The 27,634-nt window shown below is 40.7% G+C and overlaps 1 protein-coding gene across 1 annotated transcript in view; it reads right to left on the bottom strand.

The window, feature by feature from the left end:
• sphkap (SPHK1 interactor, AKAP domain containing) overlaps positions 1-27,634 on the bottom strand; it is a 345,056-nt gene that overhangs the window by 312,391 nt on the left and 5,031 nt on the right. The window contains exon 4 of the mRNA XM_060924329.1: positions 16,949-17,045. Within this exon, the coding sequence (XP_060780312.1) occupies positions 16,949-17,045 (97 nt within the window). The remainder of the gene's footprint in view (positions 1-16,948; positions 17,046-27,634) is intronic.

Genomic DNA, 27,634 nt, shown 5'->3' with positions numbered 1-27,634 from the left:
AATTCAAGTAATAGTTTATAGCTAAACTATTAAAATCAATGGAATAACTTAGTGGTGATGCTGCTGTAGTTTTAGTGAGTATTGTAGTTCTAATGTAATACGTTTACTCTAGGTCTATAACATTCATATAACAACCAAATGGGCGAAGGCAATTAGAATACTTGTTGGCAGAGGTTGGCACTCAGTGAATGTTGTAGCAATAGACAAGATACAGTTTACTTCAAAGGTACCATTTATTGAAATAGCTGACACGAATTAGCAAACTAATACAGTACTGATCAGATATAGCAACAATAGCAGCCAAGGAATAATTCAATATAAATGGTGATACAATGTATACAAGTAATAATCAGTACACAGCAAATTCCCCAGTGTTGAATTAACACCCAGAGTGTTTATATTGGTCCAATTGGACCAATATAAACACTCTGGGTGTTAATTCAACACTGAGGAATTTGCTGTGTAGTGTATAAAGCAATAGTCAGTAGTAAGTAGAATAATAACCAGCAGTAAATATGATGATAACCAAGGTACTAATGGTGATCAGAAGTAATGGGCTATATGCAAGTGTTACAGTGTAGGGGCGAGTGAATGTTAAAATGTGAGAGGGAAATCACGTGTTTGTGTGTCTGTGTGAGAGTGTGTGTGTGTGTGTGTGTGTGTGTGTGTGTGTGTGTGTGTGTGTGTGTGTGTGTGTAGGTATGTGCGTGCATGTACGCAGCTGCGCACTAACAAGATGAGGAGAAGCTAGGGAGAGAGAGAGAGCGTGTGCAGGCGCATGACAAGGAGGAGGGGAGTGAGGGAACAAGTCTGTGCATGGCACGTGGGTGAGAGATAGGTGTGGTATGTGAATGTAGTGCGTGAGCCTTTGTGCTAGGCACCGCCTAAAGGGGGGATGGGCAACAAGGAGAGTGCACGAGGGAGAGTAACAAAGGATCTGTAACTTAAGCGATAGTCTCAACTAGGCCTTAAACCCAAACTTCTACCCAACCCTTAGGTACTCCTGAAACAGGGCTTAATTTGAGCCGGAACATGACAGAACAAGATCAGGAACCTCCGTTGTCGGATCCGGCAGCTATTTTCGTTTCATTCAGTGTTCCGGCAGCTATTTAAATGGATCAGATCACCTCCGTGACCATCACAAAGGGAAAAAAATCAAACAATAAATTAAATAAATAAGTAAATAAAAAATTGTTTTGTGTTCGGTTTTGATTTTGATATCTGTTGTTGATTTCTCTCCTATGACATCCACAAAATCTATGCGAAAGGGGAAGGGGGGGGGGGGTGACCAGACACATCAGTCCCGATTTGGGGTTGTGTGGCCTGAGTCCCGACAAAAGTCTGTCGGGACACGGATATGTCCCGGTTTTCGCCACTCGCGACGTTTGCGACTGAGCAGTGTGGGAATCATTAGCGGAGAAATGTCTGCATTTACTATTTTGATGAATTGACAGGAATCGCAAACTTTCCTGGTTACTGCCCCCTGGCCCTGTGGCATGGGTGTTTATTTAGCCATATTATTCCAGACAACAGAACGTGTTGCCATGCAACAATAAAATAAACATTAACTGGCGCGAATGTTCTTTGTCTAGCAGCTAGCAGCAGTAATGCTGCAGCAATTATGCCGAAAAGAAAATGTACCTTTTCCAAAGATTTACAGGGCACCTACCCCTTCCTTCAAGAGGTGCAGAACAATGCACACGAAGCCTACTGCACACACTGTAAGTGTTTTGTTCTTGTACTGAGTTGGGTAGCCTATGTTGCAAATGATGTGCGCTCCTGTGGGGGCTTTCCTCGGGCTGTCACCCCTCTCCTCCTTTATTGCTGTTTTGTTTGAGTGTATATTTACGGAAGCCGCAAGAGGCCCTTCATATAATCTTTTTTTATTCACCTTGTTATCCCGAGATAACGACATAATTAATTCAGGATCTCGAGAAAACAAAACTGTTATTCTGAGATCTCGAGAAAACAAAACAATTATTTCATGATCTCAGCTGGATCACTGTATCTCCATCGGTAGAGATGAAGCCGGGCCAGTCTTCTGCGGAGGTGCCGCGGACTAATTTTGAAATTATCCATTATTAAAAGACTTAATGCAATCTCTCCCTGTGTCAAGCCCTGATCAAAATATTGCCTTATTAGGTGATCGATTATTCCAGACATTCTAATGACCAAAGTTGAGTCTATACAGAATGAGAAATAGCCCCAAAGTCAGCATATCACAAGTCTCTTGGCGCACCTGAATGAACCATTTCTCAGCTGTTTACTCGAGATCTCGGAATAACGGTTTTGTTTTCTCGAGATCTCGAATTAGTTGTGTTGTTTTCTCGAGATCCTGAATTAATTATGTATGTCGTTATCTCGGGATAACAAGGTGAATAAAAAAAAAAAAGGATTATATGAAGGGCCTCTCTCGGCTTCCGTAGTATATATTGTCAAATCACTTGTCTATTTTTGTTTCTGTTTAACATACCATTCTGACAGTTTGGCCATATTGCTGTGTTGAACAGCTTGTTGCACCTTCCATTAAAGTGTTCACTTTTGTACACATCTTCTTGCTTTATTCATTCAGTTGTGGGGAATGGTTAGTAACGTTGATTCTGACCTAGGCTATGTTGAGGTCACATATCTACTTTTTAAGTTCATGCTATAGTGCATACAAATTTAGAGATATAGCCTACATGTGCATATGCATTCTTGGTGTTCTCACAAACAGGTCAAATAAATCAGTTTAAATTTGGCCTATGGACATAGCCTGGCCTATTCTCAGCCATTACAACATCTGTTGTCTGACCATAATTTAACTGATCTGTATACCACTATGCTACTAGATAACAAAATGCCTGTTTGTTTTATTTCATGTGAGATGTTGATAAATGTGAGCTTCAACAAAATGATAAGAGCACCTCTCCAAGTGTCACGTTTACATAAAAAAAGGTGTGCGTGCATGAGCATGGTTGCACGCAAAAGTGTCCCGGTTTCAGACTAGGGAAATCTGGTCACCCTGGGGGGGGGGGGGGGGACATGGGGTGTATACTTCCGCTCAATAGAACACCGGGTTTTTTGTAGCCGTTAGCTTGCGCTGTGGAAAAAATGGCAAAAAAACAAGAAAGCTTACTAAAATTTTTCAAAGTCCCAGGACAGGCGGATCCTAAACGACCTAAAATGGACGACATTGGACACAGTGACACTGCACCAGCACCTGCTGCAAGTGTACCAGACACACACACATGCACACCAACGACAGCTCCGGTGCATCCTGAACCTACCAACCACCTGCGAAGAATCCCAGTTACATAACAAATCCTTGACTATGTGAAGGGTGTAGGCGGATCGCTGCCCTGAAAAAAAAAAAACGTTACATGTCAACTCGTTATTACTTAAGAAAAGAATTAACCGTGTTACTTGAAAAAGAAAAAATGGTTCACGCCACTTTTTAAAAACCCGTTATTACCAGGGCTTTGAACCGGTTCAAGGAACGAAAACAAAAACCGGGAACTTTTTCTATTTCACATGGAACAGAAACGAAACCAGAAACTTTATTATTTTTTATGTTCCGGAACAGAAACGCTTATTAAAAATAATGGTAACCGGTTAATACCAGTTTTTATTTCGTTCCTCAAAGTTTCCGTAGCCTACAAATAAAAAAGCCATTCTTCTCCTGCGCAAGTTTCTATGACCCGCTGGGGTTCACTTCCTGTGTGACGTTCGCTGACTGAATGGAGAGAGCGGGAAGGTGGACTACTATCACGTCTCCATGTGATAATAAGTGAGTAAGTGCATTACTGAGTGTCTGAGCAAAGAAGAGCCTGAACGATGCAACCTCCCTATTGGCTGTTTGTAAAAATGTATCAGTTGTTGCCCTTCCCACGGGAATCATCGCGGACTCAAGAGACGAGACCTGACGAGTTAGTTCGTTGGTAGCAGAACAAAATGTCTGGACACAAATCGGGTTTTCAGAAAAGGAAAGAAAATAAACGGAGGGTTGAAAATACAAAAAAGGAGGCAGAAAATGCAAAACGAGTTTTAAGGTAGGACAAATGGTTACTTTTCTGAGGCAGCCCACCGTGGCTGCAGGCTTTCAGTTGTGTCATTGAATGGTTACTTTTCTGAGGCAGCTGCCTGCAGGCTTATTTATTATAGCCCATTTAGTTAAAACAGTTGATATAAAATATTTATAGTTATTAGTTATGTGATGGTTGTCCTGATTTAGACTGGTGTTTTGTTTTGTTTTGTTTTTTTTTTGGGGGGGGGGGGGGGGTTGCGCGATGTTGCACCTGGGTCCAGATTAGGGCAGAACCGGCCCTGGCTACATTTCAGGTGTAGTTTGTTTTATGTACGTATGTACTTGCATAGATGTGTACTTGGTCTTCCAATATGGCGCCTAACAAAATCTCGCGGCGCGGTGACGTCATGCGGTAGCCCTCTATAGGGCCTGACTAGCCTTTGGTAACACACTAAATGAATTATCTTTCATTTCTGGCACTTTTTCTGTTTGTGTAGATGGGAAGACATACTGAGAATCCAAATCGCCAACATTTGAAATAATAATTGTTTTGAATTATTTCTTGTCTTATTTAATGAAGGTTGTAATAGAATTAGCCTACATTTGGCTTAAGCTGGATGAGACAGAGACATAACTTTATAGCCATTTGTTAAACAGCTGACAGGGAACATAATTAACCGTTCCGGGAACGAAATTTTTTTGTTCTAACCGGTTTGGGAACGTCTATTTAATGGTGGAACCCAAAACCGGAAACGTTAAAATTCCGTTTCTGTTCGGAACGAACCAATAGGAAAAATATTCTGGTTCAAAGCCCTGGTTATTACTTACCCATTACTTGAATCGATTGTACTTATGGCTGTTACTTGAATCCTTGGAATATAGTAAAACTTGAATCCTTAAAATGAATTCTCCAACTTGTTTTGTAAACCCTTTATTTCTTAACTATTACTTGAATTGTTTGCACTTATGTTTGCTGGCACTGCTTTTAAACTTGAAATATGCTTGAAATCCTAGGCTATGCTTTTAAATACCCTACTTAAATCCTTAAAATGAGTCATTTAACTCATGTCTTGTGTGATCTGATCTCCAATGGTGAAATAAACCGGTTGTGATATGAGTACAGTCTGTTATTTTAGAAGATAAATTTAATATATAATTTAATATATAGCCTAATAAAAAATAATATTTTATAACATAATATCACGACATATTACTGTCTGTAACTGTTCGTCACTAAAGCGTTTTCTAAGATCATAATGCCTGATATTATTATTATTTTTTTTTTTGCCAAGCGGGGCCACTGCCGGGTCGGTCGACACGTGGTAGGTCTATTGTTCAAATGCGTTCTACAGTCTATGGCGCTGCGTTGTGGGTGCAAGTACCAGGACCGTTTTATTTATTTACTTTCTTTATAATCTCAGTCAGATACACAAGCAAGATTAAGTCTTTACTCTGCTGTGTTTTATTATGGCCATCAATATATTGTAACCTGTGTTTGATTTGTTAATTGTTGATCCAGTTGTTGCCTTAACGCAGGGGTCTGCAATGGCTCGGGAGCCAGATGTGGCTCTTTTGGTGACTGCATCTGGCTCACAGATTAATCAGCTCACATTGAGATCAAGAAGTACATCTCCATTTAATGAAAAAGTCAGTTAGCTGTCCGCAAAGCAAAGCCTTTTGACAAAGAACATGGCGAAAAGGGAAAAAAGGTGACTGGTAGGCTACCGTAGATTTCAACAGGAATGGACAGAGGAATTCGCCTTTGTGGGGTGAGAGGGTTCTGCTTTGTGTCCAATAGGCCTATACAATGACAATATTGCATCGATGAAACAATGAAATAAAGTGGCACTTCGAAACACGCCAAGCTACGTTTGCGTCAAAATATTCAGCGGGGGACAGGAGGAAGACGGCATGTCAAGAGCCTCTCTTCATTATGAAAAAGAATATATTACACTCAAATTGTTGGTTATACATAAAAATGCATTTTAGTTGTATTCAGCGTCACTTTTTATATATGGCTCTCATGAAAATGTATTTGAAAATATGTGGCTTTCATGGCTCTCTCAGCCAAAAAGGTTCCCGACCCCTGCCTTAACGTATGTGTGGAGAGCGAGAGTGAACTTGAGTGCCTGTTTGGAGAACATTCTGAGCGTTGTCCATTGTTGTCCAGGATTTGATAACTGGTGCTGTTGCAATACATGTCATGCAATAGGCGTGTGTGCATAAAGTTATAGTAAACCGCCCCCCGCCTTTTTTTTTTTTTGAGTCGCCGGACCCACCCACCTCCTGCACCTCCTGCGGACCTCCCACTTCACAAATTAAGCACTGTCCTGAAATCCCAATGTTGAGGGGTGTAGTACAATGAAAAGAGAGAGAGAGAGAGAGAGAGAGAGAGCGCATGCACGATCTAACTAATACGAATAGTAAACAAAGCAAATCAAACAACACATGGTCTAAGACCGACTTTCATGTGAATCAAAATGCATACATTTAAACCATGAATGAATTCAAATAAACAACACTCTTTGCATTAACTAGCCATAGCTAAGACTAACAATTGCCCAGATGCCAGCCTTACTTGAGATTGCTCTTGCTTGGTGACCGAAAGTGCGTCGTCTGTTATCCGAAGACAGCGTGGAGCGCAGGTCCAGAGAGAAAACAGTTCTGTTCCTTTTGCTTTTAAAGCTCGTCAGCTGAAGATCTTCGGTGTCCCATCGGTTGTCCGATGATCTGGAAGGAATCTTGTTTGTAGTTTGTCGACGTTGCGAAAGGGAAAAAGGATCCAGTCGCCTTTTCTCTTTTAAAATACTGTGTGGGCTGCAGTAACTAACCGGCTCAGTTATTATTACAACTATGTGAAGATCAAATACATTGAACTTTGGCTAAAGGTCCGGTATCAATAGATCGTTCTTTGTTCTTTGTTCTTCTTTAGCACAGATGCAATGATGTCTCTTTCACGCGTGGGGATCCACCACCAGAGAGAGAGAATTTCGATTCCACCACGGGTTTTAAAGCACAGTCGTGTTGTGTTCAATGCTGTAACAGTGAAAGGGGAGATGATGGGCCATAAAGTGAAGCAGGGAATTGTGGGTACTATGGCAACGGCATGGCAGCCCCCTACACAGGTCATCGTAAACCATAGGTGCTAAAGAAGACAACTGGACTTGATTGAAATTCTTGAAGGCATTTCACCTCTCACCTGAAAGGCTTCTTCAGTTCTTTCTGACTAGTGGGGAGTTCCAGGTATTTATCCTGTAGTGGACCAAAAGCAACCCTAAGGAGAGTTGTTGAGGTCACATGGGTCGTTGACCCTCTCAGTCATTCTGTAGGTGTTAGGGTCACTGGAGGCTGGGTGTGAATGGTGTTAGCAGCCTAGAGGGTCATTAGGATGATCTGTGGGTCGTTGTCTCTCTCTGCCATCATGCAAGTCATTGAAAGCTGAGTCTTGGTGTGGATATGTATTCAGTTTTCTGGGAAGTGTGCCAAGGATTGCATTGTAGGTGGCTGATAAGTGGTGTCTCAGACAACCTCCTCTGTTCAGTGATGGTCATTCCAGGTTGACAAAGATGGCTTCTTTTACTCCTCTTTCAAACCACCGGTCTTGTGTGGCTAAAATGTGTACATTGCAATCCTGAAACAAGTGTCCTGTGTTATTGAGATGAAGATAGACTGCAGAGTCCTGGCCTGATGAACTGGCTCTCCTGTGTTGAACCATGCACTTGTGAAGTGGTTGTTTCATTTCCCCAATGTACAGGTCTGTGCATTCCTCACTACATTGTAGGTGGTAAAAGAGAGCAACTGGACTTGCTTGAAAATTCTTGAAGATGTTTCACCTCTCATCTGAAAGGCTTCTTCAGTTCTGTATGACTAATCGGGAGTATCAGGTATTTATCCTCTCATGGATGAAAAGCAATCCTAAGGTGTTGTTGAGTCGTCCTGTTGGTGTGGGTCACTGGGGGCTGGGTGTGAACAGCCTAGAGAGTCATTGGGGTGATCAATGGGTTGTTGGTTCTCTCTGTCCTCCTGTGAGGCACTGAAAACAGCTGGGTTTTGGTGTGCATTCAGTTGTCTGGGAAGTGTGCCAAGGACTGCATTGTAGGTGACTGATAAATGGTGTCTTAGACCGCCACCTCTGTTCAGTGATGGTTGTTCCAGGTTGACAAAAATGGTTTCTTTAACTCCTCGCTCACACCAACGATCCTCTCTAGCTAAAATGCATATGTTGCAATCCTAAAATGAGTGTCCTTTGCTGTTAAGATGAAGATAGACAGCAGAGTCCTGGCCTGAGGAACTGGCTCTCCTGTGTTGAGCCATGTGCCTGTGAAGCGGTTGTTTTGTTTCTCCAATATACGAGTCCGTGCATTTCTCACTGCACTGAATTGCATACACTACATTGTCCTGTTTGTTTCTGGGTATTCTGTCCTTAGGGTGGACCAGTTTCTGCTTCAGAGTGTTACTGGGTCTGAAATGTTGATGTTTGTAGAAGATCCGCCTGAGTTTCTCAGGTAGTCCAGAAATGTAGGAAATTACAACATTCTTGCATTTGTTGCTGTTTTCTTCCCTTTCCATTATGTTTCTTTTTCTGGTCTTGATGAAAGCCCAGTTGGGATACCCACACATCTGAAGTGCTTCCTTGATGTGATTTTGCTCCTTCTCTTTTCTCTCTACTGTTGTATGAATGAGCCCTGTGATGTAAGGTCCTAACAACCCCCAATTTGTGTTCCAGTAGGTGGTGAGAGTCAAACAGTATGTACTGGTCTGTGTGTGTGGGTTGCTGGTAGATCTTGATGCTAAAGCTTCTGTCTTGTTTGATGTGCATGCTGCAGTCCAAAAAGGCTAGGTTGTTTCCACTGACATCCTCTCAAGTGAATTTGATGTTGATGTCCACTGCATTGATGTGCTCTGTGAAGGCTTCCACCTTATGGGTTTTGATTTTTACCCAGGTGTCATCCACATACCTGAACCAGTGGCTGGGAGTGACTCCTGAAAAAGTAGTCAAGGCTTTGTTTTCCACTTGCTCTATGTATAGCTTGGCCACAATAGGGGACACCGGTGAGCCCATGGCACATCCATGCTTCTGTCTGTAGAAACATTCATTGAGCTGGAAATAGGTGGTGGTCAGGCAGAGGTCAAGCAGGGTGCAAATGTGGTCCGTGGTGAGGTTCATTCTGTCTGGTAATATGTTGTCTTGAAGTTGTTTCCTAACCGATTTGACTGCTTCTGTGGTGGGAATGCAGGTGAAAAAAGAAGTGGCATCATAGGAAACCATGGTTTCATCTGAGTCTAGTTTTAGATCTGCAACTTTAGTGGCAAAATCTTGGGAGTTATTGATGTGAAGTGGTGTGTTTCCAACAAGGGGATCCAGGATGGTGGCTAGGTGTTTGGTAATGTTATAGGTGACCGAGTTTATACTGCTGATGATGGGTCTGAGTGGAGCTCCTTCCTTGTGAATCTTGGGGAGTCCATAAATGAGAGGAATGGCTTCCCCAGGGTACAGTCTGTAGTACAGAGATCGGTTGATGGCATGGTCCTCTTCTAGATGTTGTAGGCAGCTCACAACTTTCTTTTTGTAATTACTGGTGGGATCCCGCCTCAGGGTTCTGTAGGTGGTTCTGTCACTGAGGAGACTGGTCATCTTTGAGTGGTAGTCCACTGTGTTTAGCATCACTGTGCATCTCCCTTTGTCACTAGGAAGGATGATGGTGTTCCAGTCTCTATAAGTTTCTGTAAGTCCTCTCATACTCCTGCACCAGTCGAAGAGTTCTCATCCCAAAGTGCATGGAAATATGTCTGTGAAGGTTCTCAGTCATCCAGGTCATCGTAAACCGTAGGTGTGAAAGAAGGCAACTGGACTTGCTTGAAATTCTTGAAGATGTTTCACCTCTCATCCAAAAGGCTTCTTCAGTTCTGTCTGACCAGGTATTTATCCTCTAGTGGACCAAAAGCAACCCTAAGGAGAGTCATTGAGTCATGGCTGACAGCTGTTTCTTACTCCCAGGTGTGCCCTGTTTGATTTTCAACCCCAATTCCAAAATAGTTGAGGCACTGTGTAAAATCTAAATAAAAACAGAATGCAATGATTTGCAAATTTCATAAAACCATTTTTTTACAACAGAGCACAGACAACATATCAGTGTTTAAATTGAGACATTTGACTATTTCTTGAAAAACATGAGCTCATTTTGAATTTGATGGCAACAACACTTCTCAAAAAAAGTTGGGACGGGGCATCAAAAGGTTGGACAAGTAAGTAGTACTACAAAGAAACAGCTGGAGGAACATTTTGCAACTAATTAGGTTAATTGGCAACAGGTCAGTAGCATGATTGGGTATAAAAAGAGCATCTTAGAGAGGCAGAGTTTCTCAGAAGTAAAGATGGGCAGAGGTTCACCAATCTGTGAAAAACTGCATCTACAAATTACGGAACAATTTCAGAATAAAGTTCCTCAACATAAAATTATGAAGACTTTGAATATCTCATCATCTATAATATATAATAAAATCAAAAGTTTCAGAGAATCTGGAGAAATCTCTGTGCACAAGGAACAAGGCCAAAAATAATACTGGATGCCTGTGATCTTTGAGCTCTCAGATGACACTGCATTAAAAGCAGGCATGGTTCTGTAATGGAAATCACTGCATGGGCTCAGGAACATTTCCAGAAATCATTGCCTGTGAACACAGTTTGCAGTGCCATCCACAAATGCAGGTTCAAGCTCTATCATACAAAGAAAAAGGCGTATGTGAACATGATCCAGAAACGGCACCATCTTCTCTGGGCCAAAGCTCATTTAAAATTGACTGAGGCAAAGTGGAAAACTGTTCTGTGGTCAGACAAATCAAAATTTGAAATTCTTTTTGGAAACCACGGACGCCGCATCCTCCGAACTAAAGACAAGAGGGACCATCTGCCTTGTTATCAGCGCTCAGTTCAAAAGCCTACATCGCTGATGGTATAAGGGTGCATTGGTGCCTATGGCATGGGCAGCTTGCACATCTGGAAAGGCACCATCAATGCTGAAATGTATATACGTGTTTTAGAGCAACATATGCTCCCATCCAGATGATGTCTTTTTCCAGGAGGACTTTGCATATTTCAGCAAGACAATGCTAAACTGCATACTGCATCCATTATAACAGTATGGTTTTGTAGTAGAAGAGTACAGGTGCTGAACTGTCCTGTCCTGCCAGTCCAGATCTTTCACCAACTGAAAACATTTGGCACATCATGAAATGAAATATACGACAAAGAAGACTCAGGACTGTTGACCAGCTAGAATCCTATATCAGGCAAGAATGGGACAACATTCCTCTCCCAATACTACAGCAACTGGTCTCCCCAGTTCCCAGATATTTAGATAGACAGGATGCTACACAATGGTAAACATGGCCCTGTCCCAACTTTTTTGAGATGTGTTGCTGCCATCAAATTCAAAATGACCTTATTTTTTTCTTAAAATGGTACATTTTCTCAGTTTAAACATTCGATATGTTGTCTATGTTCTATTGTAAAAAATATATGGGTTTATGAGATTTGCAAATTATTGCATTCTGTTTTACATTACATTTTACACAGCCTCTCAACTTTTTTGGAATCGGGGTTTGTTTAAACAAGTCATAGCTCTGAATGTCTACTCTTAGCTTGAGCCCTTGTTTTCACCCATGAACACTGCATTTGTTGTTAAAAATCAATAAACCAACATTAAGTCCAGAGAGCTGTCTCTAGGATAAAAAGCAAGCCATTCTGAAGCTGAGAAAAGAAGGAAAATAATAGCTATTGTATAATGTATTCAATCCACTGTAACTGGGAGGAACTTAATCATGCAGCAAGACAATAACCAAAATCACACTGCCAGTCCAACAGAGGAAAAAGTGGAACATTTTAAACTGACAAAGTCAATTACCAGGGCATAACCCAATTGAGCATGCATTTCAGCTACAGCGATGTCAGTGGGTTGTCAACCTGATGCAGTTATTGCTAGAAAGGGATATGCAACCAAATATTAAGTGTTATTTACTTTAAGGCTATCTGTTCCAATACCTATAAATTGAGTGGTATGCCTCCAAAAGTGTTATGTTCTAAGTTGCTTAACATATCTAAATGTAAATATCAGGAAATGAAAGCTGAAATTCTGATGTATCGTCTCATATTCATCTTTTGCTCTAAAATCCAAATGTCTTCAATGTATAGCAAAATTAGAAGATTTGGCCTTGTTGTTCCAATAATTTCAGATGGGACAGTATATCTCTTGACATCAGTAAACTCCAATCCTGATGGAAGTGGTCTCTTCCAGGATGACTTTGCCCTTAACCACAAGGCATGAGGGTTCACTGAATGGCTTGATGAGTATGAAGACAGTGTAAATCATATGCTCTGGCCTTTGTGGTCACTATATCTCATCAGTAAAATACCTATAGGGGATTTTGGACCAAAATGTTAGACAGCACTCTCCACCACCATCACCATCATCATAGTCATCATCATCAAAACAGCAACTGACAGAAACTCTTTTGGAAGAACAGTGCTCATGCCACAGTTCCAGAGTCTTGAACAATCTAATCCAAGGTGCTCTGAAGCTGTCATCATGCCTTGTAGTGGCCCAGCACATTACTAAGACACAGTCTGTGTTTTGTCATTACAATTGTTTAGATACTCATAATCAGGCTGTAATGTACAACTTTATCCTGGTCATGTTACAGATCCAGCACATGTTTTTGGGAGGTGAGAAGAAACCAAAGAACCCAGAGGAAAACCACACACACACACTGGTAGAACATATGAAACTCCACACCCTGCATGTTACCTGAGCTTAGGACCAGACCGCTGTGAGTAGTGATAAAACTGCTACTGGCTTAACAGTAAACCACAGTAAAATTCCAGATGGTTTGTATTATTATTTAAAATTTTAATTTTCATTAAAACTGCGGTTGATTACCATGGTTGGAAAAGCTCATGTTAAAGGGATAGTTCGGGATTTTTGACATGAATCTGTATGGCATCCCCATCAATAGTGTCGTGCAAACACACTGACTTACCCCTGACAGCATCCTGCGAGTCCAGTTCTTGTCCAGTTTTGGTCCAGAAGAAAGTAGTCCGGCAAGTTTGTTGGGGTCACGAAAGTAAAACGTTTTTCGTCTCAAAACAGTATGTGTTCAAAAGAGTGATATATTTGCATCACAAAACCGTTGTCAAATAAAAAGTCAGATCTCGAAATCGCTTGGCACTATTTTCTCTCCCTTCTTATCACTGCGCGCTGCCGCCAGGTGACAGCCACGGCTGTTTCATTCATTGTTTACTAGTGATGGGAATTTCGGCTCTTTTGGCTCTTCTTACTATAAGGAGCCGGCTCTTTCGGACGATTTTTTATAATTATTTCTCATGACTTGTACATTCACATCGAGTACACATATCAATGCAAATTAACACGAAGGGATTTACTAGACCAATTTATATCTGGAACTATTTTCAGCCACAGCACAGGCAAAGCACCGCTGCAGGCGCAAAGACACCGCGCAGCGCCTGAAAACGGGTTTGTTTTCAGGCACTGTGCACCCGTTTTCAGGCGCTGCGCGGTGTCTTTGCGCCTGCAGCGGTGCTTTGCCTGTGCTGTGGCTGAAAATAGTTCCAGATATAAATTGGTCTAGTAAATCCCTTCGTGTTAATTTGCATTGATATGTGTACTCGATGTGAATGTACAAGTCATGAGAAATAATTATAAAAAATCTTCCGAAAGAGCCGGCTCCTTATAGTAAGAAGAGCCGAAATTCCCATCACTAGTAAACAATGAATGAAACAGCCGTGGCTGTCACCTGGCGGCAGCGCGCAGTGATAAGAAGGGAGAGAAAATAGTGCCAAGCGATTTCGAGGTCTGACTTTTTATTTGACAACGGTTTTGTGATGCAAATATATCACTCTTTTGAACACATACTGTTTTGAGACAAAAAAACGTTTTACTTTAGTGACCCCAACAAACTTGCCGGACTACTTTCGTCTGGACCAAAACTGGACAAGAACTGGACTTGCAGGATGCTGTCAGGGGTAAGTCAGTGTGTTTGCACGACACTATTGATGGGGATGCCATACAGATTCATGTCAAAAATCCCGAACTATCCCTTTAACACCATCCAGCATCAATCAAAGTTAGCAACAGTCTCCCAACATCATTACGTAAAATCATGGTAGCTTGAGTCTGACTCGATGCGACAGAGGTTCAGTGTACAAGTTTCCAATGTGACTTCAAATTATAGCCGCACTAGCACTATGCACAAAGCTGCCAGAAAAGGTAAAACCATAAGTGTTGTCTATTCATGTTTCTTAAATTACCATTAGTAGGGAACACTTTTTAATATATTTTGTCCTTGTAACTGCTAAATACACTCATTATAAAAGCCATAGAGTCATTTGCCTGCTACCTTAGAATTTCCATTGAATAAGTGTTTGAGCAAATGTTTATGCTAGAATCTGGGCTTATTCTACATTGATTGACGGTGCCAGAGTGTGTGTTCATGCATGCTGGGCTTGTAGGGACATGTACTTGTCTAATTATTTTATTTCTGCCATTATTTTAAGCCAGTCTCTTTGTGTATGAATTCAATAAATGCAATCCATAATATTTGTAAAATTATGATCAGTATAATCAAAATTTAAAGGAACATAAGGAAAATGTCATTCATTGTTACATGTTAAATAATTATGACTTTTTTTTCTCCTGGGGCGGTAAGGTGATGTAGTGATTAGCACTGTCGCCTCACAGCAAGAAGGTTCTGGGTTCAAGCCCAGTGGCCAACGGGGGCATTTCTGTGTGGAGTCTGCATGTTCTTCCCGTGTCTGCATGGGTTTCCTCCGGGGTGCTCCGGTTTCCCCCACAGTCCAAAGACATGCAGGTTAGGCTAATTGGTTGCTCTAAATTGACCGTAGGTGTGAGTGTGAATGGTTGTTTGTCTCTATGTGTGCCAGCCCTGCGATGATCTGGCGACTTGTCCAGGGTGTACCCCGCCTCTTGCCCATAGTCAGCTGGGATAGGCTCCAGCTTGCCCGCGACCCTGAAGAGGATAAGCAGTTACAAATAATGGATGGGTGTTTTTCTCCTCTTTCTCTTTTACTCTCAGTAAAACTAACATAAAATGAATTTAAATGGCCAATTTGATTTTTATGCCTCCGCCACCGTAAGGTGCAGGAGGCATTATGTTTTTGGGTTGTCCGTCTGTCTGTGCGTGCGTCCGTCCGTGCATGCGTGCGTGCGTGCATCCGTCCCGAAACGTTTTGAACGCGATATCTCAAAGGCTAATAAAAGGAATTTTACCAAACTTTCACCATTTGTGCGCTTTGGTACAAACATGAACTGATTAGATTTTGAGATCAAAAGGTCTAAGGTCAAGGTCACTGTGAGGTCAAATGTCTGTCCGAAAACCTTGTGAACACAATATCTCCAAGGCATATGAAAGGAATTTCACCAAACTTTCACCATTTGTGCACTTTGGGACACACATGAACTGATTAGATTTTGAGATCAAAAGGTCTAAGGTCAAGGTCACTGTGAGGTCAAATGTCTGTCCAAAAACCTTATGAACACACTATCTCCAAGGCAGATGAAAGGAATTTCACCAAACTTTCGCCATTTGTGCATTTAGGGACAAAGATAAACTGATTAGATTTTGAGATCAAAAGGTCTAAGGTCAAGGTCACTGTGAGGTCAAATGTCTGTCTGAAAACCTTGTGAACACAATATCTCCAAGGCAAATGAAAGGCATTTCACCAAACTTTCACCATTTGTGCATTTGGGGACAAAGATAAACTGATTAGATTTTGAGATCAAAAAGTCACAGGTCAAGGTCACTGTGAGGTCAAATGTCTGTCCGAAAACCTTGTGAACCCAATATCTCCAAGGCTGATACAAGTAATTTCACCAGGTCAAGATTACTGTGAGGTCAAATGTCCATCCCCATATCACAACTTAATAAGGCGTGTAGTCTACCGGGTGAAGGCATCCCCATCGACACCGCTGGCAACGAGTTCTATCTAGTTTGGAGGAAAATTAATAATTTACATTCACTGACTAATCAATAAAATAGTCAATAGAGTTGGTAAGATTTGGTAAGATAACTTGGTAAAAATATTTCAGTGTGTATATCAGGATTTTTGAACAGTTTCAGCATATTTTAACAATACCGAAATAATGCTGATAATCATGATATTTTTGGTCACTATAATCATGATATTACATTTTCATACTGTTTTATATCTAGCTGTGACATAATACACTTAGCAGCTACAGTACGCTGCTGCCCTCGGTGTATTTTGGTCCATTACATTATGATTGTAAAATACTGTAAAATGATGTTAAAGTGTTTTACCATATTAGAAAAGGACCAATATGGCATGATCAAAAACTGTCAGTTGAGCATATACTTGAAATTCTAAATACTTAGATTTTTAGACCAGGAGCAAGCCAACAGAAATAGTGTATCAGTGAACCTAATCTGTGTGTGTGTGTGTGTGTGTGTGTGTGTGTGTGTGTGTGTGTGAGAGAGAGAGAATTTTTTTTGTGTGTGTTTAATCTCTTTATGCATATAAAGTATCCCAAAATATATGTGTTTTGATCTTGTGGGGAAACTTACATGGTCCTCATACAGAATAAGGTATTTTTTGCAAGAAAGTACAACTTTTATTTGAACCTAAAATTGGCAAAATATTTTTATTTTGTTATTGAGGTTAAGGTCAATGGTAGAGGTAGATGGAGGCATGGATATTATTTCGCCACAGTAACAAATAAGTTACTGGAAATACTCACAAACATAAGAGTACAAACCTCTGTGTATGTGTGTGTGTGGTTTGACCATTAGTAGAGACAAATCCAATTAGTGTGGATCACTGAAGCTCAATGTGGGTATCAATCACACTTGCACACACACACATACACACACACATACACACAAAAGTACCTTCTTGCATGCTGAGACAGAGGCTCCTTGGCTATTTTCTGTTTTTATTCCTTCAGTTTCTACAAAGTCATCAAACAGAGCAGAAGACTGGAAATTCCTGAAGAGAGAGAGAGAGAGATCTGAGAACAAGTGATTTAAATCAAAGTTCAAAAAGAGGAGACATCTGCACTGTAAACAATATTGAAAATAAAACCAATAGAAAAAACACTGTGCCTGCAAGAAAAAAACACAACACAATCTGTATATTGATATACCATGATAATCTTTAATGATTACATTGTTAGCATAAATGCCTCATTTTCAGTGCCCCATCCTACTTTAACTCTAATCATACCGGGTGGGGTCGTTTCCGACCCCGGACGTCTATTTTTTAGGATAAAAAATTTAATATGCATTATTTTTTTATGAAATTTCATGAATTTGTCACATTTTTTACAGGTTACTGTAAAAAACGCATCTGGATTCTTTGTGCCCTCGATGCCTGCTTTTTATCGGACCAAAAACCATTGGGGTCGTAAACGACCCCACTCATTTTTCACTATTTAGCCATATAGTACTTGTTTTTTATTCAGTGTATTTTACCCAATTTTGTCTTTTCAGATTGAAATATGGCAGGCAGACCAAGAGTAGTGAGATACTTGAGAAGAGAAGAGATTCAAAGACTCTTAGAGCAGGATAGTACCACAGATGAGAGTGAACCAAATGAATCTGACTCTGAGGAAGAAGCAGACCACATATCTGAAGCATCAGACAGAGGTGACACTGAGAGTGCCAGTGATAATGATCCAGAGGTTGAACACCATGGAAATCAACAACGCCCTGACGACAGAGAGGCTGAAATAAATCAAGGAAGGGGAAGAGGCCATGGCAGAGGTCGTGGCAGGGGGCGTGGGCGAGGCTAGGACAATGGTGCAATTCCCCAAGGCCAAGCCCAGCCCAACAATCCTGCTGTGGACCAAGACCACATAATTGGTAAAGATGGAACTATTTGGGATAAGGCCCAGCTACCGCAGGGACGAAGACGAGCCCAGGATATTTTGAGACAGGCCCCTGGAATCACACCAGAAGGAAGATGTACTGATATACTGCAGTCTTTCCAGCTTTTTATCACCCAGCCAATAGTGATTCAGATTGTCCAAGAGACAAATAGAGAGGGTCGCCGGAAGACTACTGAGTACAATGCTGTTCATCCTCAGAGTCAGAAAGCATGGAAGGATGTTGATGAAGTGGAAATAAATGCATTTATTGGCCTGTGCATTTTAGCTGGTATCCAGAAGTCTACATAGTATAGAATAGTATTTGTGGATCTCTAACAAGATGTTTAATAAAGAATATTGATCTCTTATGAAGCTTTTGTTGTCTACACATAAAAAATGTAACGATATTTGGCTAAAAATAATGTGGGGTCGTAACCGACCCCACCCGGTATGAATAGGTTGCAAAATATGCTGGTATGATTAGGGTTAAATAACTGTACGGTATGTAAGACTTCTGCTTCATTTGCATTCTTCTGTTTTCATCTTAGAAGCTGGGCTCTGGACAGTAATAGTGATGTCTCTATTTAATAACAATGTTAATTTACAATCCCAAATCAGAAAAAAAAGTTGGGACAGTATGGAAACTACAAATAATAATAATAAAAAAAGCTGTGATTTCTCAATTTATTTTGACTTGTATTTCATTGCAGACTGTAAGAACCCAATATATTTCATGTTTTGCCTGGTCAACATCATTTAATTTTTTAATGTACATCCATTCCTGTGTTTTAGGCCTGCAACACAATCCAAAATAAGAAACACATTCTAAGAATAAAAATTGAAATGTGTTAAATAAAATAAAATTCATTAAGTAAAATGTCAAATAATGCGCTGTTGTATTGGTTTGAGTATAATATAGGTCAGAGATTATTTACAAATGATTGTTTTCAGTTTTAATTTCAATTTCAATACACCATCCCAACTTTTTCTGATCTGGGGTTGTATAACAGTGCAGTCCAGGTTGACACGAGTCTAAATTTACCAACTTGCCAAGGCACTTAGACAGGAGTCAGTGAATATATATGAATACATGAGTAAAAAGTAGTACAACCCCAAATCAGAAAAAAATGGAACCGTATTTCAATATTGATTCTTGCAACATATTTCAAACAAAGGTGAGAGAGTAACACATTTACCACTTTATAATGTTGCTACACTCCTTCTCACAAGACTTAAAAGATGTTTAGAGACTGAAGATACCAAGTGATAAAGCATTTCAGATGTTATTTTGTCCCATTCTTCCTGCAAGTATGCCTTATGGTGTGTAACAGTACGCGTCATTGTTGGCCTATTTTTCTTTTCAGAATTTACCACATATTCTCTATATAGGGGACAGAGGGGACAGGCACCATCTTCTTCTGCAGCCATGTTTTTGTAATGTTTGCAGAATGTGGTCTTGCATTGTCTTGTTGAACTATCCCTGGAAAAGATGTCATCTTGAAGGCAGCATATGTTGCTCCAAAATCTCAGTGTACTTTTCTGAATTAATGCTGGCATCACAGAAGTGTAAGTTACCTTTGCCACAGGCATTGACACAACCCCATACCATGACAGACCCTGGCTATTGGACTTGTTGCTGGTAACAGTCTGAATAGTCCTTTTAGTCTTTGGTCCAGAGCACATGGCATTCATTTCTTACAAAAAAAGAACTGGAATACTGTTCGTCTGACCACAATAAATGTTTCCACTGCGTAATTGTCCATCCCAGATGCCTCTGAGCCCGGAGAAGTCTACAGTGCTTCTGGACACAGTTAACATAGCTTCATTTTTGCACAATAAAGTTTTAACTGGCATTTGTGGATGTAACTCCATATTGTAGTGGTTGACAAAGGTTTGCCAAAGTAATCCTGAGCCCATGTGGTTATCTCAGCTATAGATGAATGGTAGTTCTTGATGCAGTGCCATCTGAGGGATCAGAGATCATGCATGTTCAGCTTAGGCTTGTGCCCTTGTAGCATGTAGCAGCTTTTAGGCTACCAAGCACAGTGCTATGCTGTTTAAATTATCAATTAAAATCCAAACATTCCAGAACGTTTTCAAACAGATATTCATTTGTCTCTGTATAAGTATATGATAGAGGAATAAATGATGGACTGCTGTAAGAGCTATGAGAACTTGGTTCATGAGACCAAGTCAACCAGACCAGGCCAGCAACATCAGGTCTACAGACAGTGTTGTTTCCTGGTAAGGGTGTGCAAGGTATGCATGTTAAGTTTTAAGAGATTAAACAGCAGTGTTACTTTTGAATAGATGTATTAGTTGCTGGATTCAAAGGTAAAATGCAGAGACAGCCAATTAGTTAAATCAACGTGCACACACACACACACACTACCGAAAATAAAAAAAAAAAGGCCGGCACTTATTTACGGAGCTCTACACATGAAATATATATATATATATATATATATATATATATATATATATATATATATATATATATATATATATATATTTGATTTACACAACATGCCTATCACTTTCAAGGTGCAATTTTTTATTGCAATTTTTTTTTTTTTTAAATTGTGACACAAACAATAATTAAAGGGATAGTTCAGGATTTTTGACATGAATCTGTATGGCATCCCCATCAATAGTGTCGTGCAAACACACTGACTTACCCCTGACAGCATCCTGCGAGTCCAGTTCTTGTCCAGTTTTGGTCCAGACGAAAGTAGTCTGGCAAGTTTGTTGGGGTCACGAAAGTAAAACGTTTTTCGTCTCAAAACAGTATGTGTTCAAAAGAGTGATATATTTGCATCACAAAACCGTTGTCAAATAAAAAGTCAGACCTCGAAATCGCTTGGCACTATTTTCTCTCCCTTCTTATCACTGCGCGCTGCCGCCAGGTGACAGCCACGGCTGTTTCGTTCATTGTTTACTAGTGATGGGAATTTCGGCTCTTTTGGCTCTTCTTACTATAAGGAGCCGGCTCTTTCGGAAGATTTTTTTATAATTATTTCTCATGACTTGTACATTCACATCGAGTACACATATCAATGCAAATTAACACGAAGGGATTTACTAGACCAATTTATATCTGGAACTATTTTCAGCCACAGCACAGGCAAAGCACCGCTGCAGGCGCAAAGACACCACGCAGCGCCTGAAAACGGGTTTTCAGGCGCTGCGTGGTGTCTTTGCGCCTGCAGCGGTGCTTTGCCTGTGCTGTGGCTGAAAATAGTTCCAGATATAAATTGGTCTAGTAAATCCCTTCATGTTAATTTGCATTGATATGTGTACTCGATGTGAATGTACAAGTCATGAGAAATAATTATAAAAAATCTTCCGAAAGAGCCGGCTCCTTATAGTAAGAAGAGCCGAAATTCCCATCACTAGTAAACAATGAATGAAACAGCCGTGGCTGTCACCTGGCGGCAGCGCGCAGTGATAAGAAGGGAGAGAAAATAGTGCCAAGCGATTTCGAGGTCTGACTTTTTATTTGACAACAGTTTTGTGATGCAAATATATCACTCTTTTGAACACATACTGTTTTGAGACAAAAAACGTTTTACTTTAGTGACCCCAACAAACTTGCCGGACTACTTTCGTCTGGACCAAAACTGGACAAGAACTGGACTTGCAGGATGCTGTCAGGGGTAAGTCAGTGTGTTTGCACGACACTATTGATGGGGATGCCATACAGATTCATGTCAAAAATCCCGAACTATCCCTTTAAGGTGAAAAACAGAAATCTGGAGTATGCACAGGTATTCATCCCCCAAAGTCAATACTTTGCAAAGCCAACTTTTCCTGCAATTACAGATGCAAATCTCTTGGAGTATGTCTCTATCAGCTTCGCACATCTAGCCACTGTAATTTTTGCCCATTCCTCAAGGCAAAACTTTTTCAACTCCTTCACATTAGATGGGTTGCATTGGTTTACAGCAATCTTCAATTTATGCCACAGATTCTCAATTGGATTGAGGTCTGGGCTTTGCCATTCCAAGACATTTAAATATTTCCCTTTAAACCACTCCAGTGTAGCTTTAGTAGTATGTTTAGGGTCATTGTCCTGCTGGAATGTGAACCTTCGTCCCAGCCTCAAACCTCTGCCTGACTCAAACAGGTTTTCCTCCAGAATTGCCCTGTATTTAGTGCCATCCATCTTTCCTTCAATCCTGCCCAGCTTTCCTGTCCCTGCAGATGAAAAACATCCCCATAGCATGATGCTGCCACCACCGTGCTTCACTGCAGGAATGGTCTTCTCAGGGTGATGGGAAGTGTTGGGTTTGCGCCACACATGGCATTTCCCATGATGGCCAAAAAGTTCAATTTTAGTCTCATCTGGCCAGAGAATCTTCTTCCATGTGTCTGGGGAGTCTGCCACATGCAGTTGGGCAAACTCCAAATGTGTTTTCTTATTTTTTTCTTGAAGCAATGACTTTTTTCTGGCCACTCTTCCATAAAGCCTTGCTCTGTGGAGTGTACAGCTTAAAGTGGTCCTATGGATGTATATTTTGAATCTGTATAAGCAAATTAAATATTTTAATATCCACAGATATGTTATAGGATTAATCGGGAACTCTTGGTTTTCATCATGTAGATTATTGTGTTGGTCTATGTGTTTCTGTGCATATAACATTTAAACCCATATAATAGACTTTTTATTAACATGAACCTTGCTTACCTTCAGTAATGAAAACCAGTTTGCTTCTGGTTTTATAAAGACTTGCAGTTTCCCATCAGGATATAGTTCAAAGAAAAAAACGCAAAGTTCCAAATGTAGTCACAGATGTCATCTTCAAAATGCATTAATTGTTTTGATATCCAGAGGTGGCTTGTATTTAATTTATTACATTATTTTTTATCCACACGTGTACAGCTTCTAGTGCATGTGTACAAGATATTTTCCCGTCTGGATCACTGTAGCAGTGGGCCATCCATCCATTTGGAGTAATGTGATGATGATGTTCCTGCTTCGGTTTTGAAGATGACCACAACTATTTATTATGGATCCTGAGATCCATAGCTCCAGTAACGCCAAAAGTGGTGCTTGCTCAGGCAATGTGAAAGGTGACTTCATCATCAATGACTGCTGAGTTGGAGAGAGTGCTTCCCAGATAGATACATTTCTCTGTTGTCCCTAGTCTTTGGCCATTCACTGTGATGGCAGGCTCGATATAAGGATCACCTGGTCCAGGTTGAAACATTACTTCAGTTTTCTTAGTGCTGAAGGTTAGGCCAAAGTTGTCAAGGTTTATGCTTCTCTGCATGTCTTGGTGGCTGGTAGAGTTAAGGGTGCAGTCATCAGCAAAGAGAAAGTCATGGATGATGTCCAGCCTTTCTTTAGTCTTTGCTTGAATTCTACAGAGATTGAAGAGTTTCCACTACATGCAGTACCGGAGGTCAAAACCTAAGTTGACATAGCAGAAGGTGTTGCCCAGCATTGCTGAGAACATTATGCTAAAGGTCATCAGAGCTAAGATGCATCCTTGTTTCAGACCATTTATCACAGGGAATACCTTTGAATGTTCACCATTATCTTGCACATGAACAGACATGCGGTCATGAAACTCCTGAACCATTGTGATGAACTTCTCAGGGTAGCTGAACTTGGACATGATCTTCCAGAGATCCTTCTAACTGATGGAGACAAAGGCCTTTGTCAGGTCCACAAAAGTGGTATAAAAGCTGACATTTTGTTCATGACACTTCTCTTGGAGTTGCCTAGTTATGAAAATCATGTCCACAGTTCCTCTTCCCTGCCAGAAACCTCACTGGCTCTCTGGAAACAGATCTGTTGCCTCAATGTGGGATTGAAGTTGACTGAGTATTACTCAAGGTGAGAATCTTTCTTGTAATCACAAGGAAGCAGATGATCCACTGATTGTCACAGATGAGCCTGTTTCCTTTTCCCTTATAAAGGTGGATAATGGAGGCATCCTTAAGCTCCTGGGGGATCTTTCCTTGATACCAAAAGCACTGGAAGAGCTTGGTAAGCTTAGCAATCAGCTGTGGGCCTGCCAACTACCGCATAGGTCTCAGGAGGTATCGAGTCTGAGCCAGGCACCTTTCCATTAGAGGCACGCTAGAGACACCTCTTCTACTTCCAGGGTGCAAGGGGGTTCAGCAAGAGAGTAGTTTATAGGAATCTGATCAACTGATCACACGATTGCTTCATCACTGATTTCAGAGGGGCGGTTAAGCACATTGTCAAAATCCTCAGCCCAGCTTTCCAAGATCTTATCTTTGTCTGTAAGGTGAGTTATTCCATCTGTACCAAGAAGTGGAGAGGATCCAGAAGGCTGGGGGCCATACACTGCCTTGAGGGAATCGTAAAGTTCTTCATGTTGTTACTGCCCCCATAGCATTGGATTTTGTCCACCTTGTTGCTGAACCAAATGTCCTGCAACTGATGTAGTTCTCTTTGTATTGTTTTGTTTGTGTTGTTGTACTGAGCTTTCTTACTGGCTGACCTAGGGTTGTTCAAATACACTCAGTGATGCTTGCGCTTCTCTTCCAGTAGCTCTTGAATGCAGGTGTTCTCATTAAAACAGTCCTAATGTTTGCAGATACACATTAAAACAGTCCTGATGTTTGCTAGTGCTACATCACTAGCAGCAGTATGCACAGCAGCATGAAAGGCTTCCCAATCTCTCTTGACATCACCAGAGTCAATTTATAGTGGTACAAGTTTGTTATCCAGTTCCTTAGTCAAGGTCAGTGTGGTGTCATTTTTTTAGCTTGGAGACATTTAATCGTTTGGGTGCCTTTTTACTTTGAGGATGTCTAAGAGGCTGTATACACAGCTTCAACTTTTAAGTTATCAGTTGATGATGAGTCCAGCAGTTAGCACCACACATTGCTTTGGTCATCCTTACATCCTGCTGGTCACATTACCTCACAATGGTGTAGTCGAGAAGGTGCCAGTGTTTGGAGCGAGGATGCATCCAGGAGGTTTTTTTTTGTTTGTTTGTTTGTTTGTTTTTTGTTGTTTGTTTTTAATTTACGGTGAGGTAGGCAGAACACAGAGTTTGTTATAAGGAGAGTGAAAGTGAAACACATCTCAAGCAGCAGAAGGCTGTTGCTGTTACATTTGCTGATGCCATGCTTTCCTAAGACACCTTCCTACAGTAGGCATTGTAGTCTGCACCAAGCCTAGCACTGAAGTCTCAGAGAATAGCAAGCTTGTCTGCTTTAGGGATAGCTCCAATAGCGGTCTTGAGATCTTCATAGAACTTCTCCTTTATGTCATCAGGGTTTAACATGGTGGGTGTGTAGCAGCTAAGAATTGTAACGTGGTGCTTTCTGATTAGCGGTAACTACACAAACATCAGGTGATTGTTAATGCCTTTAGGTGGTCCTATAAGTCTCCTAACCAAACTCGACTTGATGGCGAACCCAACACCTGATTTGTGTCGAGTGTCCTGATTTCTTCCCATCCAGTAAAAGGTATCACCTGCTCCCACTTCAACCAGTTGGCCTTCCTCAGCCAGTCTGGTTTCACTTAAAGTTGCAATGTCAGTTCTATATCTGGAAAGCTCTTGTGCAGTGAGCATAGTCCTTCTTTCAGGTCTGTCTGTCCCGTCGAGATCAATGAAAGTGCGCATATTCTATACCCATAGTGAGAGAACTCATTTTTGTCTTATTCTTTCTGTCTTTCTTACCACTGTGGTAGGATCCCCGCCAACTGCAGCTTGTTGGCCAGGGTAATAGAGAGGTAGGCAATTTTTAGGGCACCTTTTCTAGCCCCTTCCTCATGCCAGGGAGGTGAGCAGTACTATCCTGAATAGGGATGCTCAGTCACTCAGGGGGATGCCACTCACTCACTAGCCAACGACCCTATGGCCTGAGTCACCTGCGTGCAGGCTCATGACTATGGCTATCAGCATGTCCGCACCTGCCACTTTCACCACTTGCCCAACACCGCAGGACTTTCTTGGATATAGAGTCGTGACATGCTAAGAAACTTGAATTTTAGTAAGGGAGAGTCATCAACTGCACTCTCTTGTTTTGAATTATTGAATTATTTAATTGAAGAAAAGTAACCGATTTATTTTGGAAAGGAAGGAAATCTTTTGAGTAATTTTAAAAGTAACCTGACATTTGGAAGGACATTTTCTATTCATGGTTCGATATTTTTCTATCCAAGTTCATTGAAGAGTTGCCATAAGGCCCTTTGTCCTTGGATATCATATGTAATGTCTTGTCTTATTACCTGGTAAGGGCAATTTGCCTTCATACCTACATAAAATGTATACACTGATTCACAAATATCAGTTGTGATTTGGAGTTAAAGAGGGTTCACATTTATTTCATATGTGTGCACCCCTGTCCCTGCAGAATAGGAATGTTCACAATGCAATTGCCCCAATTAAAAAGGTGTGTACCAGATACAACTGGGGATGAAATCAGGATACAGCCTTTCTAACATCTTTGCTTTGATAAAATTGTATTTATTAATATATAATTAATAGTAGAAACTATGCCTTTATTATTTAGAAATGTGAACAATAGATATGTAACAGTACATTGTACAATGATAAATTGTGGTATGAATTTGTGATGATTCAAATCATGGAAATAAAAAAAAAAAAAAAGAACCGTGATTACCATTAGACTGTGTGGTCCTAACTATAATTATGTTGTTTAGACATCAGAGGGTACAACAAGCTACAACAGAGGGAATCCATGTGACATCACCTTAGGCAGAAGTGACACAGCTCAAATGCCACAACAACACAAAATTTAGATCTAAAATACGAAACGATAGTTAATTTACTGTTGCAGAATGGCAGACTGCTCCTAACTGCACAGGTTACGGTATGCAGTGGCTGACCGATGCTGCCATTGCAATCACATTCACATTTTCTTGTGGAAATGCATCTCTAGTTTTATTTGTATCTTCCATACCATCCCAACTTTTTCTGGTTTGGGGTTGTACATTAAAGTATTTTATATTTGCATTATTGGTTTTTGGTCATGCTTGTTGATGAGATGGTTCTTTGGTCAGACACGGAGAGACTGAGCTGTTTGAACAGCCAGAGGAAATGGATTAAAACAGCATGAATCTTCATGGTAGTCAGTAATAAATTCACTTTTACATGTCTGGAAGGAAGCACTAACTGTTGAGCTCTGTTTTTGTGACCTTACAGAGGCTTATGACTCACTAGCATATTAATGCTTCTAGCCAGGGTGAGCTTGGTGTTGGCAGGTGGTTGAGCTGCACTGTGGATTTGATGGTTGGTTGGATTCACTTGCCTATCTGGGTGGATGGAGGTCCCTTAAGCACATCCCACACACCTGGGCCAAAAACATTACAGCAAACATACCAATTCACTTTGCAACTTTGGAAAGGCATTATACAAATTCAAGTCTGGAGTCAAGTCTGTGTGAATTGTGCATATGATGTTGTTCATGCAGTTAGGCCAGAGTTGCTATAATAACTCATATAAACAAGAGGTTTACTTAAAGCAGAAATGTTTTAGAAAGTGTTGAGCTGTTCTCCAGGCAACAGTCTACGAGTTCAGGTCCGGAAAATGCCACATCTGTGAGTTGGGAGTCCAATTCAATGTCCAAAATGGTGCACATCTAATATTGCAGTAATTTTGCTAGGCCACATTTATCAATAATAGAATAGAATAGCTTTATTGTCATTGTAAATAAATACAATGTAATTAAAATGCAATCCTTGGTGCCAAAAAAGTGC

Source organism: Neoarius graeffei, chromosome 6 (genome assembly GCF_027579695.1).
Source record: "Neoarius graeffei isolate fNeoGra1 chromosome 6, fNeoGra1.pri, whole genome shotgun sequence".
In the NCBI taxonomy this organism is placed as follows: Eukaryota; Metazoa; Chordata; class Actinopteri; order Siluriformes; family Ariidae; genus Neoarius; species Neoarius graeffei.
This window is presented reverse-complemented; position numbering and strand designations above follow the sequence as displayed.